General features: G+C 42.9%; 2 protein-coding genes across 20 annotated transcripts in view; one reads left to right on the top strand and one right to left on the bottom strand.

The window, feature by feature from the left end:
- Positions 1-5,557: 5,557 nt before the first annotated feature.
- Positions 5,558-10,504, top strand: C11H17orf58 (chromosome 11 C17orf58 homolog). Its single transcript, XM_004013036.6, has 4 exons — positions 5,558-5,659; positions 7,932-8,468; positions 8,699-8,890; positions 9,555-10,504. Exons 1-4 carry the CDS (start codon positions 5,584-5,586, stop codon positions 9,743-9,745), a joined length of 996 nt encoding a protein of 331 aa, XP_004013085.2. The 5' UTR covers positions 5,558-5,583; the 3' UTR covers positions 9,746-10,504.
- BPTF (bromodomain PHD finger transcription factor) overlaps positions 10,028-18,077 on the bottom strand; it is a 136,681-nt gene continuing 128,631 nt past the window's right edge. For 18 of the 19 annotated variants that reach the window (XM_027974331.3, XM_042256199.2, XM_042256198.2 and 15 more), the window contains one exon: positions 10,028-15,614. In XM_027974331.3, the coding sequence (XP_027830132.2) occupies positions 15,578-15,614 (37 nt within the window). In that variant the 3' untranslated portion in view covers positions 10,028-15,577. Of the gene's footprint in view, positions 16,415-18,077 lie in introns of all 19 variants that reach the window. The other variant, XM_042256190.2, reaches the window with a different exon arrangement.

Raw genomic sequence — 18,077 nt, forward strand, 5'->3', positions numbered from 1 at the left:
ATCTATATTTTGCTTTTGTAGTTGTAGCTCATTTATTTTCATTGCTGTCTAGCACTGAATATGGTTCACAATTCTGTCTCCAAGAGACATCTGGCAATGTCTGGAGACAGTTTAGGTTGTCACAACTGGAGGTGGAGGGGCACTACTGCTATTCAGTAGATAAAGCCAGAGATATTGGCGAAGAATGCACAACAAAGAATTATTTTGCTCAATACGTCAAAAGTGGCAGGTGGAGAAATGCTGCTCTATAGTATTTCAGTATGTCTCAATACAGTCATTCCTTTGTTAATGGGGACACAGAATGTTTTACAACAGCAAAAATCAAAAACAGTCTAAAATGTACAAGTGATGATTTGTCTAAGTGAGAACATATTATGCATTTAGGAGATTTCAAATCTACAAAGAGTGTATAATATATTTTAATTTGTAAAAAAAAAAAAAAAATCTGGCTACGCTGTGCATGTGGGATCTTAGTACCCCAACCTGGGATCAAACCTACAGCCTCCGTCTTGGAAGGGCCAGTCTTAACCACTGGACCACCAGGGAAGTCCCAATAATATTTTAATTTTCATCGAATAAAAGCTAAATACAAAGTTGTATACACAGCAGGTGAAATAGGAATGTGCCCTTGTCATGGTGTCATGTGAACAACACTGGATCCAAAATAGTGTTCGTCCACTGAAGGCATCTGTGTGAAAATGGCATCTGAGAAAGAGCCTGGAAGGAAAAACATGGGATTATTGCAGTGGTTGTTGAGGGTGATGGTAGTAGTTCTTGTGTCTACTCTTTATTTTCCAAATTTTTCATTACAATAATGGACAGTGATAGGAAAACAAAATAGAGATTTAAAAGCAGCTATTTGGGGAATTCCCTGGCGGTCCAGTGGCTAGGACTGGGCTGATTTCACTGCTATAGCCCAGGTTCAATCCCTGGTCAGGGAACTAAGATCCCACGTGCACAGCAGCAGCCAAAAACCAAAATTAAATACATAGAGCAGCTAGTTACCATTGTCTGTGGAATGTTCGTCTATAGTCATCAAGATTCTCAGCAACGTCCCCCATCAGGGCACCCTCCTAAGAAGCTGCCATGCTTTCTGGGCCTGGGCAGACTCACATGCTGTCCTATATCCCCATGCCTTTGCATGCGCTGTCATTTCAGCCTGCAACGCCTGCCCTCCTGGGTCTATCTGGTGAAAAGTGTTAGGTGCTCATTATGTCTCTTTTTGACCCCATGGCTTCTTTGTCCATGAGGATTCTCCAGGAAAGAATACTGGAGTGGGCTGCCATTCCCTTCTCTAGGGGATCTTCCCAATCCAGGGATTGAACCCAGGTCATCAACATTGCAGGCAGATTCTGAGCCACCAGGGAAGCCCTTACCAAATGGGAACCAAAGCAATAGTACTATATTCTTTTTGAAAAATGATGATGATGATGGGTATTTCTGGCTTCTAAAACTCCTGGAACATAGTGGGTTTTTTTTTTTTTTTTCTTGGCCATGCCGTAAGGCTTGCAGGTTCTTAGCTCCCCAACCAGGAGTTGAACCTGGCCCCCAGCGGTGAAAGCACCAAGTCCTAACCAATGGATCACCAGGAAATTCCCGTGGCACACAGTGTTTGAAAACTGAGTGGTGGTGTGCAATTCAGTTCTGACAGAAACTACCCAGAGTTAGTGCAGACCTCATTAACTAAAGAGCAGATGATCCAGAACAAGACTGTCCTTATTTCAGACAGCTGGGTACAAACCTAGGGGGTTCCCATGATTCCTCTCAGATTTGATAATTCTCTATAATAACTCAGGAAAGTGCTATAACTTATGATCAGTTTCATTAGAGAGGATACAGATCAGTACCAATCAAATGAAGAGACACATAAGGCAAGATCTAGGAGGGTCCCAAATGCATAGCTTTGGCGTTGGCTCTCCACGGAGCGGACTGTGCTGCTCCCTAGCACATCAGCGTGGTCGTTGACCAAGAAGCCCCACTGAGTTGTCACTGCATTCAGCAGGCATGATGGATTAAAACACTGACCATCTGATTGAACCCAATCTCCAGCCTCTGCTCCCTGGAGGTCAGGCTGGCTCAAAGTCCCAACCCTCTAATTGCATGGTTGGTGTTTCTGATGGCCAGATTCCAGCCCTAAGTCATCAAGGGGCCCTCCAAGAGTCAACTCATTAGCATAAACTCAGGTGTGATCTAGGAAGCTCATGAATAATTAAGATGTTTCCTTCACTTGGGAAATTCCAAGAGTTAGAAGCTCCATACTAGGAACTTGGCACAAATTCTTTATTATTCAACACACAGTAGATCCTCAACAAATATTTGCAAAGCGGAAAGATACACTCAAAATGCCAGAGATTGGCAGGGGAGAGGAAGGCAGTTAGGGTTTTAGATTCTTTCATCTGAAACATGGGAGATGGGCATGGAGAGATGGACATTATACATTGTGAGAAACCAATACTTTTAAACATTCCAATCATATAAGGAATCCTTGTATCCTTACCAACCACCCTGATGATAACTGGGCTTCCCAAGTGACTTGTTTATAGAAAGAGAATGTTAGCCAGGCTGACATGAGACTCAGGTCTGCCTGAGTCGATCTTTTGTAAATTAATAAAGTGGCATTCTCACTTACATAGTTCCATCTCTTTGAGCTCTTTGCACTTTCCACCATGAATATGGCTTCGGCGCCTGCAAGTGGTATGCTGCCCAAGACCCAGCCTTGGACCCTGGCAAGTTCTTCCAGGCTGGTGCCACCCCAGGAGCCTCTAGGAGACTTCCGGTCCACTCTCTGCCTCTACATTTCAGGGTGTGGGCTTCAGGGCATTCATTCACAACATTCCTGAAACAGAAGAGTTTCGGGAACACCCCAAATTGGATCTGGGTGACTTGAACATAATCTCAGGCAACTATGTCTGAGCTGTGGTTGTAACTGAGAAAGCTTAAGCCTAATTAATTTTATTCCACTTAACTTAAAGAAAGAGTATGTGAAAGAAAGGAATCTAATGACATCTGTAAATTATAATGCCCAGGAACTTCTCTGGTGGTCCAGAGGCTAAGACTTCAAGCTCCCAACCCTGGTTGGGGACTAGAGCCCAGATGCTGCAACTGAATATCACACATGCAACTAAAAGATTCTAGATGCCACAATGAAGATGGAAGATTCCGCACGCTACGACTAAGACCTGGTGCACCTGCCCCCTCCCTGCCCCCAAAATTGTAAACCCAAAACAGAAAGTTCACAGTGTTTTTTTTTTATCTTGGCCAGAATCTGGAGACACTGACTCTGATGTACATAAGACTTGTAGTGATTGAAGAGATATACTCTTTTGGAGGAAACAGAATTTGCTCCTCTAAAACTTGAATGAGGAAAGATGAGCCCATCGTCAACTGCAGTTTGATTTAGTTCTCAACAGGGAACTTCTGATTAATAATTGGACCTCTGACTCACCTTTGCTATATCCTCCCTATTACAAAACAATACGTGATATTCTAGTTTATACATCTGCTTTTTATGAGTTTGGTTAACATGAGTTGGTTCCATAAATCTGATCTATTGACAAAAGTGAGTTTCAAACTGAGGAAATTTGAGGACCAGTCTTCAGATATAGTGATCCCCTCCAACATATTGTCAGCCTGTGACCAGACAGCCAACTCCTCCCTAGAGCTCATTTATCTACTCTACCCCTCAATCCACAACACACCTAATCCAGGAATCTGTTCTACAGCATCCCTGAATCATGTTCTCTTTGGACATCCCCAGTGACCAGGACCTCATTGTTACAACCCTTGAAAGCAGCCCTTTCTTGGAGATCTCTGTTGTTAGAATATTCTTTCTTAAACTGAAATTAAATCTGTCCCTTCATAACTTCTACCTTCCAGTTCTTTCCCAAAATATAAAAAATGTTTTTGTTTGCCTACCCTGCCTATCCTCAGTTCTTCCCAAAGAACTTGACCATCATGGAGTCCAGCCCTCTTAGCACTCTACTGTTTTCCTTCTAGCTGTCCAGTGTCTTTCTTGAAAACATGATATCCACCCTGCCCTGCACCAGTGAATCTGACGGATTCATTTGCACTATTATTTTTGAGACATAAGATATTAATGCAGCAAAACTTTTTAAGCCGCTGCATCTTACTGTTGGCTCACGTGCTTAAGATAAAAATGCCTTCATCTCAGCATACTTCCCCTTCCTCTTGGATGTGAAGCTGTTGAAATGAGATACACATCGGGAAAGTTGTGGGTTTACTATGGTGAGCTTACTTCCCTCTTTGGTGAATGCTGTTTCAGTTCAATCTGAGGGATAGGGTTCTTAGCTCAGGTTGAATTTACAGAGCCATTCAAGAATTCAGACCCAATGGGACTTCCCTGGTGGTCCAGTAGCTAGGACTCCGAGCTCCCAATACAGGGGGCCCAGGTTCCATCCCTAGTCGGGGAACTAGATGCCACGTGCCTCAACTAAAAGAGAACCCGCCTGTCACAATGAAGATCAAAAGATCCTGTATGCTGCAACTAGATTCAGTGTAGCTAAAAAAAAAAAAAAAAAATTCAGACCCAAGTAGTGAGTGAGTTTTTCTTAGAAAGAAAAAAAAAGAAAACCCACCTTTCTTGAGGAGGTGAGCCATCATCAGAGAGCTGGGGAGGATTTTTCACTGTCCCTGGTGGCTGAGAGGTAAAGAGTCCACCTGCAATGCAGGAGACAGGGCTTCGAGATGCAGGTTCCATCCCTGGGTTGGGAACACCCCCTGGAGAAGGAAATGGCAACCCACTCCAGTATTCTTGCCTGGGAAATCCCATGGACACAGGAGTCTGGTGGGCTATATAGCCCATGGGTTGCAAGAGTCAGGCACGACTTAGTGACTATACCACCTACCACCACCACCATCCTCTAGCACCTGGTGGCTAAAAGACTTGATGAATCTAGCCAATTAGATACCAATTTCAATTAGGGAAAGGAGGAGAGAGAGAGAAGAAAAGCTATTACTATTTTATGAGGGCGTTTGGGCCTTCCGACTCTAGAATAATAAATATTACATATATGATGTAATCAAACCCAGGATGTAGTGACTTAGTTCATCTCAGAATCCATGACACATTCTGGGATGAATTTTCTGTCACCTGGAATCTCCTCCCTTCCACAAGCCCAAACTGTCTTAGGCTCTAATTTGCCTAATTGTTGTTGGCTTAATCTAGAAAAATCTCCTTATCACTCATTCTCCCACACCCAGTCCCTCAGCCCCTCAACACCCTTTTTTGGTGTTGCTGCCCTACACGCTCCTCCACCCAGCCCCAGCCCGCAAGCCCACACGGGTTTAAAGTGTCGGATTTGATGTTCTCATTGCCCGCAGATCGCAGGACAGACGTTCCCAGGGACAACTTTGAGAGGCCACGTGCTCTTCCCCCTTAGGAGGTGGGAGAAATCCTTGCAGCTCGGTTTTGTTCCAATGGTCTGTTCAGTGAGTGATTCCCGTTTCCCCAAAGGCTGCCCCTCATTAGCATGAACGGGGGTGGGGGTGTGGAGAAGGGGTGGGGGGAGAGAAAGAGCAAAAGCCCAGGCTCAGTTTTAGAGCCTGGGAACCGTGTCTACAAACATGACAGCTAGAGCTTTCTGGCTCCTCTGTTTGATCGTTGGATCTTCTCCCGAAGCCCCAGTGGCGGAGAGAAAAGGTAAGATCGATGAAACGCTGAGCCCTGCAAGAGGGGCTGGAATCCGGGGGCGAGGTGCGGAGAGCGCGCGACGAAGGGAGGGACGAGAAAGGGGTCAGGGCTGACCGGAGACTCCAGGTCCGTGTTCGTGTTTGAAAGGAGCAAAATGTGTCCCCAAGATTGTGTGTGTCTTGGCAGCCTTTTCGGAATGAAGCCAGTTGTTCAGCTACTGAAATGATCTCGAGCGAGCCTGGCAGGCTGGAGAAAACTTTGCATGTTAAGTAGTTGCTCCATCACAGAGGAGGGAAAGTGTCAAAAGGGGTCGTGGCGCGCCTTTCGGAAGCCTTGCGGGCCGGGCTTGCGGGACGCGGCGGGCGGCTGGCGCCCCAGGAGCTCGGGGTCCGCCCTGCGCCCGGGTCCGCGTCCCGCCGGCGATCTCAGGCGCTGGGTGCGCCCCGCCGCGGCTGGGGGCGGAGGGAGCCGAAATCGGACCTCTTTTCCCTCTCCCTGCAGCCCCAACCAATTGCCTTGGGACACCTGAGTCTTTAAAACACACAAAACATATATACACAGTTTCATGCATGAGATGGAAAATACTGAGAGAATGAAGAAACAAGAGGTTCTCTGCGGAGAGGTGTTTTTGTTTAGCTTTTATTTAGATGTTCTGTTCGATTCACTATCTCTGGGAAAAATAGCTTCCGCACCTCGCAGGGCAATTTACTTTGGGTTATTTTTCCACATGGAAATTGAATGACTTCAGTGGCATTTAACCCAAATATCAGACAATCTTTCCCATGACAACAGATGGTGATATCAATGGGGAAGCAGTTGTGAGGTCAACAGTTGACAGTCAGGAATTGGATATCCACCAGAACTTTATTCAGCTGTGTATGGGCAACGTTGAACATAATGAGTCAGAATCAACCTCTCTGCAAAAACATGAGCTATAACTGGCGATTATTGCTGGCTGAAAGCTGATTTTAAAGGAGATTGTCAATTTGGCAAGATAAATCACTTGAAATGAAGATTGTCAATTTGGCAAGATAAATCACTTTAAATGAAGTGTTGCAAGAACTGCAAAGGGGCAGGCCATGCATTTCGATGCCAGAGGAGAGAAATACTGAAAACCAGCCGTTAAAACAATAGAAAAAATAAAGACGGGCTCTTGTGCCCGCCTGGAGGGCACTGGGACCCAGGCAAAAGGGGGGGGTGATATTGTGTAACTGGGCATGGAAAGTTGCCCAACTTCTAAGCTGGCTGAAGTTTGCTCACCAACCTGCCTGCAAGGCTGGGGGAAAATCACTAATAAATTCAAAAATTTGTTTTCATGCCACGCCATTTAGGAGCTTTTTCTCTACCACGAAAATGATGCGGGGCGGGGGGAGGGGTGCATGTAAGGGATGTGTGTGCTTTCACACTTAACCGGGGGCTTCTGCCTCCCAGCCACGCTTTAAACATCTTTCTAAGCTGTGGTTTACTAATAAACGGTGTCCAAGAAGCCAGATAAAAATCCACTTACAAATGCTCGATTCTGCGGAGACCAAGATGACAGTGTAAACACGGATGGGAAAACCAAATAGTTCTGTTGTCAGGGGCGCTTAAACAATTAGGAGAACCTGTAATATGAGACCTTTCCCCCTGGGGTTTGCTCTCGGTACTTTCTCAACAAACTGTACATAGCAGAAAGGCGGATGTTTATACATATATTAAAGAAAGGGCAAAAAGAGTTTGTTATTTAACCAGAGTTGTCAGTTGTGTTTAGTCCTAGAACAAATACGTTGTTGTAATTTTAAAAGCTATTGATTTAGACAGGGTCCTTAACAAAATGAAATCTTCCCATGTGGTGAGAAAAATGTTCCTAGTTGTCCTCATTCTCACAGGGCGAGACCCTCAGCTCGGTCTTCCAGTGAGGCCTAGGAAACCCGTGCTCATCAGAAGCTGGGGCGTCTTTCCTCTCCTAACCGGGGGGCGCCTTCCTCTCCCCCCTCCGGTTCTCTCCGCTTCATTTCCAGGTCCCCGCTCGCAGGTGTATGGCTCGGTTAACATCGTCCCCCATCTCCTCCTCCCCTCCCCTCCGCAGCTTCATCTCGGCCGGCCTCACCTCGCCTCCCCTCCTCTCGGCCTCTCTCCCTTCTTCTCGGCCTCTCCCCTTCCCCCTCCCCTGCCCTCCCCTCACAGTCTCCTCTTTGCCCCCCTCCTCTCGACCAGCCCCCTCCCCTGCCCTCTCCTCTCAGCCTCCCCGGCCTCTCCGCCTCTAATGGCCTCTCCGGGCTCTCCTCTTCTCTCCCTACAGCCTCGCCGCCCCACAGCCGGAAGCCCGACCCCGGCGGAGGCCCGAGTGCGGAGATGCCTGGGCCCCGGGCGCAGCCAGTCCCCGAGACCCCGCGGCGGCCGCGCGCGGCCGAAGCCGCTCCCCGCGCCTGGTCAGACCTGAGGCGCCGGAAGCCCCCGCCGCCCGCGGAGAACCGGGCGGGCTTCCGGGAAGCCGCGCGCGCACCCGCCGGTCCGCCGAGCCCGCGCCTAGCGCAGGCCGAGAACCGTGCGTCACCGCGCCACCAGCCGGCGCTGGGGGATTCCCCGCGGCGCGCGCGCGCCCGGGCCCCGCGCCTCCCGGCAGTGCGGCCTTCCGCGCGCGCCGCCGAGATCCCCGCCGGCCCCGCCCACCCCAACCGGCCGCGCGCCGCCGCGCCGCCCCCGGAACCCGCGCCCGCGCCGCCGCCGCATCTCAGCTCCCTGCAGGGGGAGGACGCCGAGCCGGGCGCCGAGACGTGTGCGCGCGCCTGCAGGGCGGACTTGGACGAGCGCGAGTCCTACTGCGCCAGCGAGTTCGGTGAGTCCCGCCCGCAGCTCCTCCCGGGCCCGGGCGACCGAGCCCAGGCCACGGGGCGAGCCTTTCCGAGCCGAGAGCGCCAGGCTGTGGCCCGGGGCCCCTAAACCCAGCCCTAGAGAAACCCACCCACTCGGTCTTTCAAGCCCCAGAGATTTGTAAGAAACGCACTGGGGGAAGAAAAGAGGATGTGAGCGCTATGCATTTCTCCAAACTCTGTTTTTTGAAAGCAGCATTGAACGGAATCGTGCATGATGTAGACGTCCTCGGCACAGGGATCCGGCTGGTGACTCTCCTGGTGGACCGAGACGGGCTGTACAAGATGAACCGCCTGTACATCACTCCGGACGGGTTTTTCTTCCGAGTCCACATACTAGCCCTAGACTCCTCTAGTTGCAATAAGCCATGTCCAGAATTTAAGCCAGGTATTGAAACTGACCGAAGGGACCATTTTGAATATGCACTTTATGCCGCTTTGTAAATTGTATATGCCACAGCTATGTCCCTATCGGTCATCTCAGTACCATTTTTTTGGGGGGTGGGGGAAAGGGTATTCTAAAATGAATAGAATTTAGACAAGTATCTCTTCGGCCACTCTGTGATTTAAATTCCTTCAGCGAACACCCCCTCCCGGCTCCTCTGGTTAAGGATGGGAACTGCGCGCGTTGGCACAAAGCAAGTCTCTATTTGTTGACAAGAGGAGTGAATGACCGAACACAGTTGCCAGAAGGCACGCCTAAGGGGCTGTTTAAACTGTTTGTAGTCTATAGACGTCTTTGCGGGGGCGGGGGGCGAGTAATGTCCACTCCTACATCTTTCTAGAAATGTGCTCTGTAAAATCCTGCTGGTACTGTTGTGATTAGAACCTTTGTTCCTAGTGTTGGCTATTAACAGCCTGAGAATCTGATTGTAAAGGTCACTCAGCTGTTTCCACCTGTTGTCTGAGATCTGAATGTCTGAGATTCAGCAAGCGCAGCAAGATCATAGATTCAAGCTATAGGCATGTCTTAAAGGTGTTACGTTTTCTTACTGTTACATGGCACTTGAAAGATAACTATACCTTTATATTTTGGCTTTTTTTTTCTTCAGGCAGCAGGTATATTGTGATGGGCCACATCTACCATAAGAGACGGCAGCTTCCTACAGCTCTGCTTCAGATCCTGAGAGGACGCCTTCGCCCAGGAGATGGACTACTCAGGAGCAGCAGCAGCTACGTGAAAAGATTTAACCGAAAAAGGGATGGGCAAGTGCAAGGGGCAATTCATGCCCAGTGCATCTGAAAAACACCAGCTGGGCATTTCTGGATCTGAAACAAATTCTGCAATGAGACAGGAAAGGCCTTATCATCATATAATGGGATTTTCCTTTAGAAAGGGCACATAGTCCCTTTAGGAACTATTTGAAGGTCCCAACTCTCATCTTGAAGTCACTGTCTTATTTACAAAAGGCTTCTTAACTGGTTATGCTTCTGAGCTCCATGAAGGGGTTATTCAACTGGTGTGCCAGTTCTTCACACAAGCTCAGCTCACTGACCTGTCCAGTTAACAGATCACTGCTTCATGTTTATTTTTAATTATTTTAATTTAAATACATTCTTCAGTAGAAATAGTTCACAAAAACATTTGCTTGATCTTAAATATACAATTCCAAGTAGTTTATATCATGTATCAAACCAGATTTTATACTAAAACCATCACATTTTAAATTCTGTACATAACAGTAAGTGCACTAGTCAGACGTATGAAATGTCATTTAGATCACATTTAGATCAAACACTAAAGTTGGAGCCCAAGACAAGTATTGAAGTTTTCCACTTGAGTACCGAAGGTCTTATTTCAAGCAAACAGGTGTTCCTGATGTACCAAAATACAAGATACAGTTTATTTTCACGCCTCCCAGGTTCTAAAATCCTGTTTTGTGCCATATTGGCAGTTATCCCAATGCCAAACATATTCTGGGTGTATCTGATGTCATTTTTCTATTAAGACCAAGTATCATGTTTGTGTTTGTAAAGCAGTAAATCTTGCTGTGAAATCAGATCTTGGATGCACCTGGTTTTTTTAGCCTCACTGAGCCCCAGAAGGTTTGGGGAAAAAGCATTTCTCAAACTCACTCCCCAAACCCTGGAACCAGTATTTAATGATGGCTTGCAACATGTGAATCTTAAACGTTTTCCAGCTAGCTTGAAAAATATTTAATCACGAACTGAATTTATTATTGATTTTATATCTGAGCCCACAAAGACATTAACAGTTTTTTTTTCCCCCAGAAGACCAAGTTGTGCTTTAATGTGAAACTGTAAATAGAGACACTGATACTCCTTGGTTGAAGATGACTGCCTAAAGAAAAATAACTGCACTGAAGAGAAAAACAGCACATTTGGTTTCAAAGGAGATGCACTGGAATTCAAGCTATGTCAGTCTGTAATGGCCTCAGAGAAGCATCATATACACACAGGATGTCAGGACAGCAGTGACTATACAGCCGAAAACATATCTGCCTGTGATAAGATACTGTTACCTTTTTTGTCCCAAATGAGGCAAAAAGTCAAGAGGCTCTGACTATTCTGTCGTAGCATTAACTAAAGGATTTTCAGAGTTTGCTGAGAATGAGTTTTGCCCAAGCTTATTAAAAATTATCCTAGAATTGCCTCTTGGGAATCCATTGCATTATTACATGAACCATTGACAGTGAATGCATATGCAGTGAATGAAGAGCTTCTGGATTAGTTTTCTTTAGGACAGAAATTAACTAAGACAGAAGTAGCACCAGTCACAAAAACCAAAGCTAAACTTGTAAATGTCAAATGGCTAAGTGGTGATCCTGAGTAACATGGTGGGGAAGATTACAATGTGACCAAATAAATGATTAGTTGGATGGTCAGATGTTAGAGTAAAAAGGGAAGTGTTATAAATAGCTCTGGTTTAAAAGAGGGGGAAAATCACTTTTATTTAAGACTGAGGGTTAGGGTTTGATTGTTAACAGTTTGAGAAGTTTTGAAATCACACACGTCACTTAGAGGACACATAGTTATTGTGGCAAACACAAGCATGTCAACTTTTTAGAAACTGCCTGTTAAAACTAAGGCAATCATTCAAGACCGAGTTTGCAGTGAGACGAGTGAGGCTCAGGTGAGGTCGAAAAGTGGTATGTGTGGGGATATGGATGGGAGGTAGTAAAGAACAGACTGGCAATTCCAGGTTAGGCAAAAAAGTTTACGAAGAATCTCAATATTAATCAGTACTGTGGACACAATCTTTGAATTTTATGGAAAATTTTAACTTGCAAATTTACTGTAGTTCCGAACCCTTCTGTCCTGTTGATAAGATTTTTCTTAGTACATGGGTTTGTGCTCCAGAGACTAAAGGATCTTGGGGACAATACTCTGTTGCCTTCAAGAGGAACTCAATACATTCCTGCTTCAATTAAGCTGTTGGAGCTCAGGCAGAAAAAAGTGTTTTTGATAGGGAAAGGTTCATAAAACATATACACTTTTGTACTAGCTTTTAACTCTTAAAGACATCACTTGGCACTGTTGATGTTTTTCTCAAAATAATTTTTAAGGTTCATCAAAGGTTTAGGTATTTGCAAACACCTAAAAACTGAACTGACCCTTCCCACGTGGCTCAGTGGAAAAGAATCTACCTGTCAAGCAGACATGGGTTCAATCCCTGGGTTGGGAAGATTCCCTGGAGAAGGAAATGGCAACCCCTCCTAGGATTCTTGCCTAAGATATCCCATGGACAGAGGAGCGTAGGCAGGCATGGGGTCCATGGGGTTGCAAAGAGGTGGACAAGACTTAGCAACTCAACCACCACTACCAAAAACTGACCCACTTTCTACAACGGGTAATTTCAATTTCAGGTGGACTTCATCATTTTAAAACTATAGCACTTATTTCTTCAGTTGAATCTGGTCCAAATTGGATTGAGGGGTGTGATCTTCTAAGAAATGTCTTTTGTGGTATCTTATTCCAAGTATCCAAAAGTACTTTGTATTTCAACTCACTAACAACCTTTCCCCAAGTACTTGTAAGACATTACTTTGTTCCTGAGAGGCCACCATTTTCATTTTAAGGACGGAATCTGACACTCATGGGTAATGGCCTCAGTCATGAGGCTATGTGTGTAGATTTAAGAGGTCATCACGCTGGCTCTGTAGTATCAGAAACACAAAGATGTAGGGAGTTTGCCTAACAAATGAACAGAAACAGGGAAAGAACTTTTTATTTGCAGATTCCAGGAAGGTAGATTACAAACAACAGCAAATCTCAGCGTCTCTTTAATAACACTCTAGGCCACTTGAAATATAAAAAAGTAATTGTTTTACTTTAGAAAATATCTCTGAAAGTTCACTTTTTAACTACCACAGGACATGAACTAAAATACAAATCCTGCAGAGTTTGGGTAGGAGGAAAAAAAACCTTACCAATATTATGAAAATACTTTTTATGAAATGGTTTCAAGGTTTGTGGACTTGGCAGATGAAATATAACAAGCACTGAAAATACTTCTAGTCAAGGAAATTGTTGATGCAAAGTAAACATGTATCTATATATACACACACACACACAAATCCAAAGGCTGGGTAGAAAAACCCTAACAGTATAACAAATGTGCATTCTAGTACTTGGATTATTGAACGCAAAATAGTTGCATCGTGTATACTTTATTGAGTAGCAGAAGCTTATCAAATACTCATAGAAAAGCAGCTTTTGAAACTCATTATGTGTATATAAGAAGGCGTGTTTTCCCAAAAATTACTTTTCAAAGACTAAAGCTCTGTAGTTGATAAAACTATAAAATGTCTATGTATTTATATGGTGATAGAAATCACAAGAGGCTTTATACTATTAAATACACTTAGGAAATTAACATCTTCCTGGTCCAAGGATTCCCACAAAATTTACCATTTTTGTACAATTTGGCAATGTCAACATCTACAGAAAATATATTAACCAACCAACCAACCACTGTTTCATTAGAAACTGCACCAAATCCAACGTCAAAAACATTACTTTATTTTTCTAGGATGAAATGTCCTATTACGTACAAAAAGAATTGCTGTTTAAATTTGCCACAATCTGTTAAAAACATAGCAATCTATTGCCTACAGATAGGAAAGTTCTTGCCGCAACGTTTTAAGTGATTAAGCCCATATATATCTATATATATGAATAAATAGTACAGAAATACTGTGACGTGATGAGATGCAAAATAATTTCATAATTCATTAAAATGTAGGATTCTTGCATCAGCACAGTGCATACAATATGTAACATTTTTTAAAAAGCAAAAGGACAAAATAACCTATGTTTGACTACTTCCATGTTAATATTTTAAGCAAAAACTGTTTCCATGTATTCAATGTTGAACAATTAGTCTCCTTAGTTTGTAAGTATAAGTGACATTTTTATGTACAAAAAGGAATGGGCTTCATTAGATAACATTAACCCAGAATAACTTGTACACCTGAGCCTGTAATAAGAAATAATTGGGAACTGTAGTAACATCTTTCTTTTAAGAAACTAAGGTCTGGGAAGGTTTTGCATAGCAGGGTGATATTAAACAGAGGAAACTTAAAAAAACAACAATTAGATCAAATTCCAGAACCTGGTAGGACAAAGCTAATATGAATTAGTGCAAAATCTAGTAAAATTTTTGCAAAGCTGCATAAACCAACTATGGCAGATCTCACAGAAGTGATTATGACAATGTAGAAATACGACGTGTAAGATTAAAACACTGAAAGGAAAACCATGCAAACTACATCTTCCTCTGAGGTTTCCACTCTCCCCCTACTGCTTACACTACTTTTTCTTACGTGGGGGAAAAAACCCCAAACAACTCAACCAACCAACAAGTACAGAAAGGATGAAATCATTAAAAAAAAAAAATGCCCTTCATAAAATGTAAGCAGCAGTCTGTAAAGGGTAATCTGCCTGGTATCATAAACACGTACAGATGAAGGCAAAGTATATTTTGTCACATTATCTTTTTTTTTTTAATCAGTCTGATCAATTGATGCAACAGGATTAGCACCGCTGAATATTTTTCTTTGACATGATGACAGTGGGCTGGGAATTGTAAAATTTAGGGGCACTACTGCCCTGGAGAAATCCAGGTACAATCAGATCCTTCTGCCTTTTAATTTTTCTACCTTGCAGCCCTCCCTTTCCCCTCAAAAGGCTTACGGAGAATCATTAGCGCACATTCAAAGACACCATCTGTGGGAGAAAAATGATCTCCATTTATTTTGTTTCATATACATCCATAGTTGAATTTTAATACAAAAAGAAAAAAAAATTAGAATCTGACAAATGTTTACAAACAAGATACCTTCAAATAGATTTTACTCATTTTAGCCTGGTGCAGAGTAAATGACAAATTGTTCTGTTATATTCAAGGCAACAGAGTCTGTAGTCCAGGACCACTTAGCCCAACCTTTATGCAAGCTTAATTTTTATCTACTATGAACAATAAACTCATTGTTGATTCCCAGTTGTGTGTGTGTGTGTGTGTGTGTGTGCACATGTGTACATAGCAGCTCCTTTCATAGAAAGAAAAGACATCTAGAGGTCGTCTTGTACTTTTACCTACAGGAATCATGATAAGATACAGAATGGATTACATGTAACCGGGGCTGGATTTTATAAGAAAAAATAATTAGCTGACAAATGAGGGCAGCAATAAAAAAGCGTCTTTTTTGCAACAATAAATAAATACAGTCGAAAGTTTTCTGCGAGACTCTAAACCAGCTTCTTCACTGAAGAGCAGACGTGGCATTTCCATGGAGTTACACTTGACCCCATATTATCTTTTTTTTTTTTCTTGCTTTCTTTTTTTTTTCAATAAACAAAGTTTTCCCGCTTCTGCCACAATAGTAAAACCATTTGATCTTGACAAGATAATGGTGTCGTTGACTTTGCTTTTCCCTTGTCCGTTGGACAAAATTGGCCAAGAATATAATTGGACTGTTATGACCAATAAAAACGAAGTTTAGGTCAAGTCTTGTCAGGATAACCTGACTAAAAACATCTGGCTCCTTAATTTTAAAATAGTTCAGACAACCAGATTCTTGCTGTGTTTTATGTTAGGTTAACACGCTGAACTTTAAGAAGCTGTAGACTGCAGTTTGTTGTTATGAGACCTACAGAATACAGAAAAAAGGGAACAATTAAGCACCCTTCACTTTTTAAGACAATGATGCTTTCTGTGGATGCCAAGGTCAGTCTGTCTGGGGAAAGCAGCCATGTTCTTTCATTAGCCCTTGGCAAGCAAATATATGAAAACAAGTAGGAAATTTTTAACCTATAATATTAAAAATTTTCATGGTACACCAAACATGATAATTCACTGGAAAAAGCCAATATTTTTTTTTAAAAGGAATATATATAATATATAATATATAATATATATATTTGACCAATACAACATTTTTAGCCAAAGGGACAAATAGAAACATTTACAAAAGCACTACCACTGTGGTAAAAGATGTGTACACCTATGCGTGTGCGTGCTTATTTACATTGAGCTGGGAAGTTTGAAGGAAAATACTACTAAAAGGAGAGAAATAACAGTATTAAAATCACAGTCTTTTCTATGAAAGTTCAGAAAGTCTCCTTTCTAGTTTCACAGTTTTATTAACAACTTTTGTTAGTAAACCAAATTACTGTACAGTTATCAAGTATGTACTATTGCAATAGTGTATATAAATACAGTCTTCCAGGAGTTTACAATTCTTAAATACATTGTTCAACATGGCTGCTAGAATAAACTGTTCATACTACTATACATCTTTTTTTAAACATTAAAAAAATTATATTAACTAATCTGAACTCTGGGGGGCAATTTTGAGTTAGGTAAATCACGTGGTACAATAAAAGAAAAGAGTGACCCCAACATCCAGTTCTGATTCCAGTTAAAAATTCAGACTAAAGATATCACAATCTGTAAGAAAAGAAAGAACACGGATGATAAAAATGATGAATTGTAACAAAGAACAGTTACAAAAATAATGCTGGAGATTGCAAATTAAAAATGGGGGAAATATGGCAAAGGAAATACTGGAAATCCATAATAAAATTTCAAAGATTGGCTACATATATGTTTCATTCTGCCCTAAACTCAACAAAAGCTCCCTAATATCACTTCACTTTTTTTTTTTTTAAACATAAGCAAGACTTGGGTAAAGTCATCAGTTGACTTCTGTGTTCTTCAATAAAAATCACATCAGCTAGAATATAATTAAATAGTTATAGAAAGTACTCAGGGGGCAAGCTCTCCTGAGTGGCCCCTTCACTGTGAAGACCCAGCCTTTACGTCTCCTCTCCTGCCCCTAATTCTCTACTTTTGTAGCAGGCCCACCTCATCAGCAGCTGCTGCCACCCCTACTCGGCTGGGATGCAAATCCCCCAGCTTCCACCAAAGGCTAAACTAAAGCCTTTTCAATGAAAAAAAAAAAAAAAAAAGCAGTTTCAGAAATTCAGTTGGAGTATAAACTACATAAGGTAGGAAGCACAAAGCACAGAGGCTTATAGTAAATTTCAACCTGAAGTCTGGGCTGCCTGAGAATTCCTTGGAACTTTCAGTTCTTGGGTAGGGAGATTTCTTACACTGGTATTTCTTACTTACCAACTTCCTATTGTTAAAATTGTTATAGCAAATGAGAACTGGGCTTGTGTAACCATCTTCCCTTCTCCCTTCTTGAGTACAACTTTTATTTCTCAGTAATTTAAATCTTTCCACCCTTTGTCTGCAGACTGATTATAAAAGCTGAAGATCAATGTGCCATTTACATTATTGTGACTATATAAGTATTTTTCTCTGTAGCACCTACTCTTTTCCTAAGAGGGCATTCTTAGTAACCTATACAACTTTTTTCCTTTCATGGAGTTTCTGATGGCCTTTCATTCCCCCCGCCCCCTTACATTCTTAAGTTATCTAATGTATGAATCATTTTTTCCCTCCAGACACATCCCTTCTGGGAGTGCTCCATTCTCCTGCTTCAATTTGCTGTGCCAGCTGCATGGGCCTGCTGTACAAATGTCACTCTGGGTCAGAGTCATTCTCTCAGCTTTCCTGAAATTCAAGGTCTTTTGTTTTTTTTTTTTTTTTTTTTCTTCTTTTTTTGTTAATGCACATCTTAAAATAACTTGCTAAGAAAGGATGCAAGGGAAAGAAGCTCTGAGTCCTTATATGACCTGAAAACATACTTCTTCCACCTCTACATGTGACTTGTTTGGCTGGACACAGATTTCATTTTCCCTCAAACTTTTCGATTATATTCTTCCATTACTCTGTAGAGTTCTGTGTTGTTAGAGAAAAGTCTGATACCAGTCTAATTCCTATTACTTTACAGGAATTTTAACCTCTTTAGAAGCTTTCAGAAGAGCTTCTTCTATCCCTGGCATCTGGAGATTTCAGTTATGGATATGTGGAATGGACCAGTTACGGATACGTGGAATGAACCAGTGATGGATACGTGTAATGGACCTTTTCCCACTTGTCCGGCTGGCTTACTCGTTTACCAACCATTCTCATGCCTCCACAGCCCCACCCAGCTCCGCCTCCCTGTCCCACACAACAGGAGCTCCATGGCAAGCCGCTATAT

The sequence above is a fragment of the Ovis aries genome, chromosome 11, assembly GCF_016772045.2.
Source record: "Ovis aries strain OAR_USU_Benz2616 breed Rambouillet chromosome 11, ARS-UI_Ramb_v3.0, whole genome shotgun sequence".
Lineage (NCBI taxonomy): Eukaryota > Metazoa > Chordata > Mammalia > Artiodactyla > Bovidae > Ovis > Ovis aries.